This window comes from Aspergillus wentii, assembly GCF_001890725.1.
Source record: "Aspergillus wentii DTO 134E9 unplaced genomic scaffold ASPWEscaffold_2, whole genome shotgun sequence".
In the NCBI taxonomy this organism is placed as follows: domain Eukaryota; kingdom Fungi; phylum Ascomycota; class Eurotiomycetes; order Eurotiales; family Aspergillaceae; genus Aspergillus; species Aspergillus wentii.
Window position 1 is genome coordinate 3,135,944 of NW_024467833.1, and position 12,211 is coordinate 3,148,154.

Sequence of the window (12,211 nt, forward strand, 5' to 3'; positions counted from 1 at the left end):
CAGCGTCAACCAGCCTGTCACATTGTAACCGGTTTACCATCAGTCCATCCGATGCTTGTTGCATGGGGATGACATCACGCTCCATCATGACGTCGACTACAGCCTTGTTGTCTCTTAAGATATCATGATTCATTAAGCTTTGTTCTTGTCATTGTCTGCCGACTTATTTAAAGGCTTTTCCCCTTTGTCCTAAACATATCTCACAGATCCCAATCCACCTATAAACAACCAACTCAAGCCACCTTTTTTTAATCTACAATGGCTACCGATATTGCTACGAGGGAGCTTCGCAAACCGGTTGACGTCGCAGAATATCTGTTCCGACGACTGCGTGAGGTTGGAATCCGGGCAGTACATGGTGTACCTGGTGCGGATTCCTGCTCAAGGGAATACTACTACTCATTGCTGACAGGTTTATGTCTCTAGGTGACTACAATCTTTCGGCTCTAGACTATCTACCAAAATGTGGTCTTGACTGGGTTGGGAACTGCAATGAGCTTAACGCTGGTATGGATAATTTCTACTGAACTCTGGTAGACGCAGAACCTAACTTCAACAGGCTATGCCGCCGATGGTTATGCTCGAGTAAATGGAATCAGCGCATTGGTGACGACCTTTGGTGTTGGCGAGCTGTCAGCTCTGAATGCCATTGCCGGTGCGTACTCCGAATTCGTGCCTATTGTCCATATTGTTGGTCAGCCACACACGAGATCACAACGAGATGGAATGTTGCTTCACCATACTCTTGGGAATGGAGACTTTAATGTCTTCACGAGAATGAGCTCTGGGATATCTTGCGCTGTCGGACGCCTGAACGACACCCATGAAGTGGCGACTTTGATTGATAACGCTATTCGAGAATGCTGGGTTCGCAGCCGACCTGTATACATCACCCTTCCTACCGACATGATTGTGAAGAAGATCGAGGGCGAGCGACTAAAAACACCAATTGATCTCTCGCTTCCTCAGAATGACCCTGAAAAGGAAGACTATGTGGTGGATGTTGTCCTAAAATACCTGCATGCAGCAAAGAACCCAGTGATTCTGGTTGATGCATGTGCGATTCGCCATAAAGTTCTCGCCGAAGTGAATGATCTTATGGAGGCCTCGGGTCTGCCGACTTTTGTGGCCCCAATGGGTAAAGGCGCAGTGGATGAAACTAAAAAGAACTATGGTGGTGTGTATGCTGGCAATGGATCTAATGCTGGTGTTCGCGAGCAGGTCGAGTCTTCCGATCTGATTCTCAGTATCGGTGCCATCAAATCCGATTTCAATACAGCTGGATTTACATACCGCATCGGTCAATTGAACACCATTGATTTCCACAGTACTTTTGTACGAGTACGATATTCCGAGTATCCTGAGATCAACATGAAAGGTGTCCTGAGAAAGGTGGTTGAGAAAATGGGCACTCTAAAGCCCGCAGGCGTCCCAAAGATCTCGAACACATTACCCGATAATGAGAAGAACTCCAATAAACAGGAAATCACCCACTCCTGGTTATGGCCATTGGTAGGCCAGTGGTTGAGAGAAAAGGACATCGTCATTACGGAGACAGGAACCGCAAACTTTGGTATCTGGGAAACCCGGTTCCCACCAGGTGTCACGGCTATCAGTCAGGTCCTTTGGGGTAGCATTGGGTACTCAGTTGGGGCCTGTCAAGGTGCCGCATTAGCAGCAAAGGAACAAGATAATCGTCGGACGATACTTTTTGTTGGAGATGGTAGTGCCCAGCTCACCATTCAAGAGCTGAGCACCATGATCAGGAACAAGCTTAACCCCATCATGTAAGTCTACTTCAGAACTTGCCGTGGTTTATGAGCTTCGCTTGACATGTACTGACACAGCCAGTTTCGTGATTTGCAACGAAGGATACACCATTGAGAGATACATCCATGGATGGGAGGCAAGCTATAACGACATCGGGGAATGGGACTTTCAGAACATTCCTCGAGTACTCGGAGCAAAGGACAACTACAAGGGCTATCAGATCAAGACGCGGGATGAATTGACAAAGCTTTTTGCGGACCAAAACTTTGCTTCTGCCCCGTGCCTGCAGGTAAGTGGAATAATCTGGCCATTGCGCAAAAGCAACAAGTGCTGACATGCCATAGCTGGTTGAAATTCATATGCCTCGTGAAGATGCCCCTAATGCGCTGAAAAGTACGGCCGAGGCAGCGGCTGCGAGGAACAAATAGTGGTAGTCATGTCGAATGGATTAAATCATCTGGCAACTAGAGCAGAGAGCAGACGATAAGAGTGTACATTAATTAGTAGCACTTAAATAATGCCCAGAGTTAGCAAAACCAGGGATCTGAAAAAGGTCTGAATCGATGTCTCAGTTTCAGCTTCTTCACTCCGGGTCCACTTGTTCATCAGATCAATCAGCGCAGATTCGATCATTTTATTTCGCCCTGAAGACTTTCAAAAGAATGAAGGGGTAAACGGAGCAATTCTCGTGACACAAGAATTCAAGCTCAGGATAAGAAGGAATTCATCGGTCGAGAAACATGGTGATGCCTGCAACAGGCGTTGTTTGTTTGTCGATTTGTCACGCCTAATCGTAGGGCTGAAGGACCCCGTCTGCTGGGCCCATTTTGTAGACAATGCAATGGTTTCGAAAATCCCCTTTCCTTTCATGCCGGTTGTGGTCCTAATCTGAGGTGCTTTATGGATGATATTAAAATTCCCATCTCTCCTCTTTTGGATAAGATAAAATACTTGCGCATCCAACATGTTTATCTTCCCAAGCAACAACCCACGATACAAGTCAGCAGCGAGGGGTGCCACGTGATCGGCGCGGAAGGCATCAAAGCTCAGCGAATCCTTGGGCCGGTCCTCGACTGATTACCCCGGCATCAAGTGTCCAAGCTCCTTTTCCTTTCGTTTGGAATATAGTAAAGTGTGATTGCTCAGCACTGACATATTCGCTGCGTTTGATATCCAGCCCGAGCAACTTGCACCGGTTGTGGTACGTGATTTCTCGATCAATTCTTTGGCAACTGGCAGTTCTGCGCTGTTGACCGGACTCCTATCTATCGTTCCCTCTGATTAGATGATTAGGGGGTAGCCATAATAACCACCCCCAATGCCTCAGTTTCCCTGCTGACTATAGAACCTAGACTACATTAGAGACTGGATTCTCGGAATTTACACCGCATCATTCGCTTTCGCGGTGACAGTTTGCACCATACCTTTGCCCGAATCGTTTGTCCCTACTCCACCAGCCTCGTAACGAAGCCGACTTGAGCATCGGCGACTCCGACCCGCTTCCCTGGATTTCTTTTTTACGCCTACATACGTTCCTCCCATAATCCTCCGAGGGACTGTCTGGCGTACGGCATAAAGCCTTTGACTTTCTCATGCGACGATGTCTGATTACTACAACACTGCACCACCCTTCACATAAGTTACCGGTTCAGAACTTCGGGAAACAGCACAACTCGAACGGGAAGGAATATTCTCCAGCTGGAGCGCGTGCGACTCGAAAACGTGGCTTGTTGGCGTGTTGGACAATGCGGTGACTTTTCAACAGACATTGAAAAGACTTTTGGAGCCCGGCAAAAGTTTACATTCGGGCACGAGCTTATCTGGCAGCCCCAAATTGTGCGTCGGGGCTGTTGGTTAAACCATACTTTGCTTTAATTGTATCGATGATACTTTGAAGACTCTCAGCGACAATGGATGGACAACGACAGACATACGTGCCGGCACCCCCGCCCCCTTCGATGGCGCAAGCTTCCCAATCGCATATGGTATCTTTACCCCCACCTCCGCCCCGGCATCCGCCAACACAAACCCAGGGCTTGATGCTCCCACCGCCGCCTGGGCCACCCCCTGTCACGGGCTATGGCGTTCCTACGAAAATTCCGAATCCCCAAATGCAACACCCAAATAATCTTGGGTGGCAGCCGAATTGGAGACCAGCCATGCCTCAAACGATGCCTCAAGCATTTCCTCCGCCTCCACCGCCGCCGCCTTTGATTCCGGCAAACCAGGCGCAGAATCAGCATTTGGTATACGGTCGCCAACCAGCTCCTTTGTCGATACCTCCTACACAACACCATCATAATGAAGGTCAGCCGTTGACGTCCGCGACATATATCCCGGTAGGCGATACTTTTGGACCGGGTGTTGGGATTCCTGCATACGACACTTATAACAGCTATACTCTTAGCGGGGACAGACATAGAATTCCGACCAATCATTTATACGAGCATCCTAGTGCAGATTCCTCTCCGTACAAGAGAGAAGCGACAGTTCCACACACGCCGTCATCCCGCAATGTTCCTCCTTCGTCAATTGCCCTGCACGACAATGTCCATGAATTGACCTCCCCTCAATATACCACTGCAACACTTCAGAGCCAACACCCACAGAGCGCGGTCCAGGCTACTGATTTGTCGAAGTCGCCTAGCCACCGCCACAACAGTAGTAGCACATCCCTTGGAGGAATGTCGCCCAGCGAGGCTGCAGTTCAATGGCCTCTGCATCGAGTGCTATTGTGGCTTGCTAAGAATGCATTCTCCAACGACTGGCAAGAGACATTCAAAGCTTTGGAGCTCCAGGGAGCTGATTTCCTTGAGCTGGGCCATGGATCAAATGGCCGAGGCAATTTTGGGAAGATGCACCAGGTTGTTTATCCCCAACTGGCAAAGGAATGTGAGAAGAGTGGGACAGCATGGGACCAGGTGCGCGAACGGGAGGAAGGAAAACGTATGCGCAGGCTGATCCGCGAAATCCATGATGATGGGAGCCATGAGACTGGATTCCCTACCCAAAAGCGACAAGAACCCCAGCCTTTCCCAGTCAGTGCTACTGCTGAAAGAGGGGTCGAGGCTTCGCCTAAAGTCACTCATGAACCACTCTCTGCTGGTCCTCACACTGGTAGCCCTGGTCTCAAAGCACCCCAACTTCATAATAATAGGAACAGCGGGCAAATGCGCTCTGTTACGCTGCCAATCTCGACTAATTATGACTCTTCCTCTTTAGAGCCCAACTCGCACGAGGCTACAACATGGTCTCGATCAGAATACTCACGAAATCTATTGGCGACTCTTGGTGGTGATCATCGAAAAAGTCCCTCGGTCTCTAGCGACGGTGGTCAATTTTCGGCTGCCCGGCCCTATGATAGTCCTAAAAGTGGTAGCCCGGCTACACAGCATGCTTCTCTTGCATACCAAGGGTTGACATCGTCATCTACTGGTGATTTGAGTGTGAAATTTGATCACTCCCGAGGAAATAGCACTGATTCGACAACTGGTGCAAGCCGAGGCCACTCGGGTCGATACTATGAAGGACGCAAGCATGGACAAGACAACTCTCGCCCGCAGGATTCGTTTAGTCGCCAGTGGAGTGCGGATAATCCCTCGTCTTATTCCAAGGAGCATAGCAAAGGAATCTTGAATATCTTCAAAAAGAAACAACCCAAAGCCAGCGAATCCACTCACCCGTCTCCAGAAGAGCAGTATTTGGAGTCCCCAACAAGCCCAGTTTACTCTCGCCATCACAACTCTCACTTCCCTTACATAAGACCGAGCTACAGCACGAGTGATGTATCATTGGCAGAGCGTCCGCTGTCTACGTCTATGTCGGATAACGAGAAAACGGCGGGACGAGTTAAGCCCGGACAAAAGGGCAAAAAGTGGGTTTTTGTCACTCTGGATGGATGGAACTATCGTCTGGTGGACATCACAGATTTGGATTCCGTAGAAATGTTGCGCGCCGCAATATGCCAAAACCTTGGAATCACAGATTGGGCTGGTGCTCAAATTTTCTTAACTGAGGCCGGACAGACTGAACATGAGGATCCATTGAACGACAGTACGCTGGCTATCTACCGGCGAACAAAATCCGATTCTGTTGGTTCTTTGAAACTGTACGTGCGCGGAGCGAATATCCACTCCGAGGCGAACGGTCAACCGCACTTCGCTGGCTTGGGTGTCTCTATTCTAGATAAGGCCACGGCGTCGCCAACAACGGGACAGCATCACTTACATCGCAAACCGCTTGATGATGAAGCTCTCAGCAGGGTCTCCCCGCGTCACCAAGCCAGGCCAGGCTCTCCTCAATCTGCTACGCGTCAACAGCAAGCGAGAACCCCCACCGGAAAGCTTCCTGCCCGTGATATATCACAGACGTTCGTCGGAGTATCTCCAGTGGACGGTGGCCGAGAAGCATCGCAAAATCTTGATCCAGAGAAAGCGGACTTGCTTGCACGCCACGAAGAACATAAACGTGACGTTGAGCGAAAGCAAAGAGCACATAATATCACCAAAGTACCACCTACGCAACAGTCAAGAAAGGATGCATATGGCGAGACTGGATATAGACGTGAAGGGGTTATCGACTTTGACTCTCCCCGGATCTCACCGTATGAGGATAAGAAGGCAGAGACTCTCGTCCCACTGCGAAAGCCCCCTTCAGCGCCCCATGAGTCCAACACCCTCACCAAAGTTAACTCTCTCAGGAAGAAAGACTTTGATCGTACCCGTCCTCAGCCAGCGCCCCAGGGCGGCCTTGGAGCTGCTCTGGCTAGTATGGGTAAAATGACCAGTACAATTGGAAACCCATCACCAGCTGTTCCGGCCGGCACAGCCAGTCAGCACAGTGACGCTGGAAGGCCCTCTTCCAGTCGAAACACACCCGGTAAGCTTCATCTCACTTTCTGATGCACAATAATTTAATGCTCATTTGGCTAATAGCATTAGATGAACCACGGAGCACTTCGTCATTGTCGAAGGAACAGTGGAATGACAGCACCTCGACTTTGCAAGTTGACGACCTGAATGATAAAATTTCGTCCGGCGAAGAGCCAAAGCCGACATTACAGTCTCGTAAATCTTATGGACCAGAGTTTGATTTTGAAGAAACAAAGGTCTCTTTCCAACGTTCACCACAGCCACAGGAGGATTCTGATAATGATGATTCTGATGATGACTCGGATGACGGTCTTTTCGCGATACCTCTAGCCAATAACAAGCCCGAGGAGGTTACCAAAGAGGCTGCTCCCGAGTCCCCAGAGTCCGAGAAGAAAGCCGGAAGACCTTCCCTTACCTTGAATACTGATTCAAGAATGCGCAAGGGGCTATCCGTGACCTTTGATTGTCCTAGCGCTACCGCTGAAAATTTCCCCAAATCTGGCAGCGAGGCTAACGATGGAAGGGCACCTTTTTCTGGAATGGTTGACTCCCCCGAAGATGAGAAACTGATCCGAAGAGGTTCATTTGCTCAAGGCGACATCTGGGCAAACAGACCCCCAGTTGAGGGTGTCATAGACCGCCTAGACGATTTCTTCCCTGATATCGACCTCGATGCCCCCTACTTGGAAGGGCATGGAATGTCTCCTCCCACATCACCGGCAAGCAGGCTTGCAGCTGAGAATGAGGCGAGAGACAAGGATGACGCTATTCCTTATAGTGGGCAACCAAGTCATACTGCTAGTGACATTTTGGGATCCCCCGAGCCAACACTGAAAGCACAACGAGACCCCGGCATCGTTGCTCGGCGTAACGTGACCCGCTCCGGTGGTGGTGGTGGGCTTACCCGCGGGAAATCGATTCGAGACGTTGCGAAAAGCGCCAATCAAGCCAGTAGAAATCGGAGTGTTACTGCTGCTACTAGCCAAAAGTCTGGTGGCGACATTCTGCGCCGCAAGAGTACGAAGATGTTCGGCGCAAAGATTATGCAAATCCGCCCGAAACGCGGCATGAGCCAACTTGACCCTATTCCTCAGCACAATCATCCCCAACCCCAAGCACAAGCGCAAGCGGCGCAAGGAAACGTGCCACAGAGACAGCCTACTTTCCGCATCGTCCGTGGTCAACTTATTGGCAAGGGAACCTACGGAAGAGTGTATCTGGGAATCAACGCAGACAATGGTGAGGTCTTGGCTGTTAAGCAGGTTGAGGTCAACCCAAGGATTGCTGGACAAGATAAAGACAAGATCAAAGAAATGGTTGCCGCAATGGATCAGGAAATAGACACTATGCAGCATCTGGAGCATCCCAACATTGTGCAGTATCTCGGATGTGAACGTGGTGAACTTTCCATCTCAATCTATCTCGAGTATATTTCTGGTGGTTCGATTGGTAGCTGTCTTCGCAAACACGGCAAGTTTGAGGAGAGCGTCGTCAAGTCACTCGGCCAACAAGTATTGAGCGGGCTGGCATACTTGCATGACCAAGGAATTCTTCATCGTGATTTGAAAGCAGATAATATTCTTTTGGATCTCGATGGAACATGCAAGATCTCTGATTTCGGTATTTCCAAGAAAACAGACAATATTTACGGAAATGACTCAACGAATTCGATGCAAGGGTCAGTATTTTGGATGGCCCCCGAAGTCATTCAGTCCCAAGGACAGGGTTACAGTGCCAAGGTTGACATCTGGTCCCTTGGTTGTGTGGTGCTGGAGATGTTCGCTGGCCGTCGTCCATGGAGTAGAGAAGAGGCCATTGGGGCTATCTTCAAGCTGGGCAGCCTCAACCAAGCCCCCCCAATCCCCGAGGATGTTTCTATGAACATTAGCCCGGCAGCTCTTGCTTTTATGTACGATTGCTTCACAGTGTAAGTGTTTCTGTCTGGTTCATACCATCGTTTCTTTAGTCTGGTTCTAACAACAACAAACAGTGACAGCCTTGATCGTCCAACCGCCGAGACTCTCCTCACCCGTCATCCATTCTGTGCACCCGACCCTAAATACAATTTCCTCGACACCGAACTTTACGCCAAAATTCGCCATGTCGTTTGAGCTCCAATTGCTCATTGTGACATAAACCCATAATCTCTACCAAAGCGTGCATATTTGCCCTCACATCTTTTTCGGTCCAATCTATTCTCAGTTTGCATCATACCCCATAAAAGTGTCATGTTGCACAATGTCCCCTGTCTCCCCCCAGTTCTGTATTGAATATATTTTTGGATACCAAATCCGAAAGTGATGAGTGGGGTGCTTTTTCCCCCTTCTTCTCCTGGTTGCATTCGATGATGTATTCATGTATTCATTTTTTGCCTTCTTCCCATGTGTTGTGATAGTGAGGATTTTTTGTCTATAAGTTTTAACTGAATTGACGAACGGTATGAATAATAATGACTAGGGTTTGTTTTGCTGTCTCATGTCAATGATACTATGTTGTAGTATTTTGTAACCTAAAATGGAATAGACAAGCATGTGTCCCTTCAATATATACAAATCTCTAAAAATGACGTGAGAAATCCATACATGCATCAAAAACGCTCAATAACTTTGGTGGTATCTACTATAGGAGACTGGAACCGGTCATGACCCGCTATCACAGGCTACCACTTCTGCTCAGACTTCGACTTCCACTTCTACTGTTGCTCATAAGATCCTCTTCCTCTTCGCCTGGCCGGGTCCCGGTAACGCCAACCATGAATATATCCTCACACCACTCTGCAAAACTATTCACATCCCACACGGCATCCTCGCGCCCCTTGCCCTTTTTGCTCACGGGATTTCCTTTGCTCTTCTCAGAGGACGTGTACTTGTCGAAGAAATCTTCGTAGATCTGGATAACTCGATCCTGCACTGCGCCGACCAGGGTCTCCTTCATCCGGACATCATCGAGGTAGTCGTTGAGGAATTTTCGGAGACCGGGAACTTCCTTCTCGATATTCCGGCAGGTGGGATAGATCAATTCCCCTTGTTGGAGGTTGCGCTTATCGACAAATTTGGACGGTAGGGACGCTGTCATTTTGGTTGAGAACTCATCGATAAAGTCGTTTATTACCGTTCTCAACCGTCCGTCAAGCTCTACCTTGGCGTCTAACATGTTTTCTACTACCCTTGGCAGTAATCCGTGACCGACGAGTCGCATAAGATTGCGGGGGTTGAAAAGACCGCCTCGTTCCCTGAGTTCCCAGAACGTGCTGGTAACCCCAGAGAAGTCGAATGATACTTCTGGAGCCACGTACTCGATATCAAAAGCAACAATCTGTTGCTTGAGGATGAGCAAATGGTTCATTAGGAAGAGTTGGCCATCCGTGGAAGAAGATTTGCTGGAAACCAGGGTGCTTGCCTGGTGAAGAGAGAGGTTGGTTTGGTGTACGATTTGATGGGCCAAGTCGTCAAAAACGGTGGACTGTGACGAGGAGGTTAGCAAGCAAATTGGGCTCACAAGGAGAAGTGTTACCGTACGTTTACAAGTCGATATATCCTGCTCAGTAACCAAATTGCTTTTCGCAAGGTCGGGTACCATCCACTCAGGGCAGCTTGCGAGTCAAAGTCCCACTTTGTATCTTGCTCTGCTGGAGATTCGCTATCATCATCGCCTTGCTTTGCTGGTTTGGACAGGTTTACCACCGCATCGGCAGGGGCAACCTTTTTACCTGAGATCTGATTATCTGAGACTGATATTGAAGCCTGTTTGTTCTTGGCAGGGTAGTCCAGATCTTCAGGTCGAGGTTTGTATCGCTCGATCTCATCTCGAAGGAAAGCTTGGGCACGAAAGACCAGACGAGTTTGGACATCTTCCAGGGCTGGCTGAATTAGAACAGAGAAGTTGAGTTGGGTGTCATCAACCTGTTCGTTTTCTTCTTCCGGGTCCAGTAGATAACGAGTTTGCAAGAGAGTGCAAAGTTGGCAAAGTTTGATTATTTTGTCCTCGTGGATGATTCTGGGCCTGAGGTGGTCGTAAAGTGGCTCGCAAATCATCTCTAAAAAGTCATACAGGCCCCCGTGGCCGTGAAACCACTCTCCCCATAGATCAAACTCGTCCAAACAGACACCACGAATATAACTGATACCGGCGCGGGCAAAAGAGACCAAGTCTGTTGAAGTACTGGGAGCCTGCGCAATGTCATTGAGCTTTTTGTGCACTAGCGGCACAATTAGTTTTGCACGAGTCGCGGCAAAATTCGTGTGAAGTTCATTGAGAAGACTTTGATATTCGGCCTCGGTACCTTGGTCAGGATCCAAAGGGGGAACAGCTCTCTTTTGAATTTCGAGACCAATTTGCTTCAATTCAGGTGCACCGACTCTAAATTTGGCGTATAGAAGAGCAGACATGGTAGTATCGTTGAGCTGTCGGTCTGCAATCTTCTTTGAAACAGCAGAATGTATATCTCGAAGCGCAGAAACGAAGTGACCTCTGATGAGAGTGAGAGCACGGGTCATAAGTAGCCTGTATCTGGAACGGTATACTTCGGCTTCCTTTTGCTCGGGCTAGTAGGGAGATTAGCAGGATTCACACCTCATTTAGGATCCTAGTACTAACGTGTGTTTCCATGTAGTCCAAGCATTCATCCAAGCGCCTTAGCATATCCGAGAAATCACCCCCACGGACCGTATTCCCTGCCCCCGGAGCATTGAGCCTCCTTGAAGCAGGATCCAGAAAGTCATAGTACTGAAGATTGTCCTGGATGTTCTCCGCTAACTCCGAATCGCGTTTCTGAGCAGACAGAAGCCCTTCGCACTGTTTCTGAAAATTGGACGTTTGCAATTCCACCGTCTTGAAGGATTCGGATAGACTGGTCAGGAGGTTGAGTGTGGAAGAGGTATCGGTCAATAACGCATCTAGGTGGGTTTTGGAGACTTGGAGTTCATCAAGGCAGGATCTATTTGAGATCAAAGTCAGCTTTCCTGTTGGTTGGTATAATTGATAATAAAATGTAATCTCCGGTATGCTCACTGGTACTCATCGTAGCTGGCTTCTAGCAGACCGTCTTCAACTTCATTGTACCATTGTGTAAACTCGAGCTCATTTTGAATTTCACTAATGGGCTTTGTAGTCTCCTGCGACCCTTGAATCTCCTCGATATTCCTGATCTGGGTTTCCAGTTCTCCCCTAGACGGGGCAGTTTGCCGCCGTGCTCGCTGTCCCGCAGCCTGTTGGCGCATTGTGAGGCTGAGACCTGAAGATATCGTGGTGAAGTAAGCCCCCCAGGCTCAAGCCTCAAAAATAATAGTCTCAATAATCCCGAAACCAGGCCATCAACAAGAAACAAGCGGTTGTCTCTCTTGTTGATCGACGAAATGAAACCGACCATCGTGGCCGCTGGGATGCGGTATTTTGCCGTTGGATTCCGCCTGCACTAAGCTTCCTTCTTGACGCAACGGAGCTGCTCTGGAGCGTTTGTTTTTTCTACTTCTCTGTCTTTTTTGCTTCTCCTTGGGTTGGGAAAAATCCACAGGAAGCCTAATAATAAATTTATCTCAATAATTAGTATGTTTGTTTTTTCGGTGATCATT

General features: G+C 48.8%; 3 protein-coding genes across 3 annotated transcripts; 2 read left to right on the top strand and 1 right to left on the bottom strand.

The window, feature by feature from the left end:
• Positions 1 to 258: 258 nt before the first annotated feature.
• ASPWEDRAFT_49278 (alpha-keto acid decarboxylase family protein) lies at positions 259 to 2,198 on the top strand (the record flags this gene model as incomplete). The annotated part of the gene is made up of 5 exons (XM_040837248.1): positions 259 to 367; positions 427 to 507; positions 560 to 1,787; positions 1,852 to 2,059; positions 2,115 to 2,198. The coding sequence occupies 5 exons, from the start codon at positions 259 to 261 to the stop codon at positions 2,196 to 2,198; spliced, it is 1,710 nt and encodes a 569-aa protein (XP_040692921.1).
• A 1,482-nt stretch (positions 2,199 to 3,680) lies between these two features.
• bck1 (putative MAP kinase kinase kinase (Bck1)) lies at positions 3,681 to 8,752 on the top strand (the record flags this gene model as incomplete). Its single annotated transcript, XM_040837249.1, has 3 exons — positions 3,681 to 6,648; positions 6,705 to 8,568; positions 8,632 to 8,752. 3 exons carry the CDS (start codon positions 3,681 to 3,683, stop codon positions 8,750 to 8,752), a joined length of 4,953 nt encoding a protein of 1,650 aa, XP_040692922.1.
• A 356-nt stretch (positions 8,753 to 9,108) lies between these two features.
• ASPWEDRAFT_150201 (Golgi transport complex subunit COG3) lies at positions 9,109 to 12,006 on the bottom strand. The gene is made up of 4 exons (XM_040829581.1): positions 11,652 to 12,006; positions 11,238 to 11,577; positions 10,160 to 11,185; positions 9,109 to 10,103 (listed from the first exon to the last, which is right to left on the bottom strand). The coding sequence occupies exons 1-4, from the start codon at positions 11,858 to 11,860 to the stop codon at positions 9,294 to 9,296; spliced, it is 2,385 nt and encodes a 794-aa protein (XP_040692923.1). The 5' UTR covers positions 11,861 to 12,006; the 3' UTR covers positions 9,109 to 9,293.
• Positions 12,007 to 12,211: the final 205 nt, after the last annotated feature.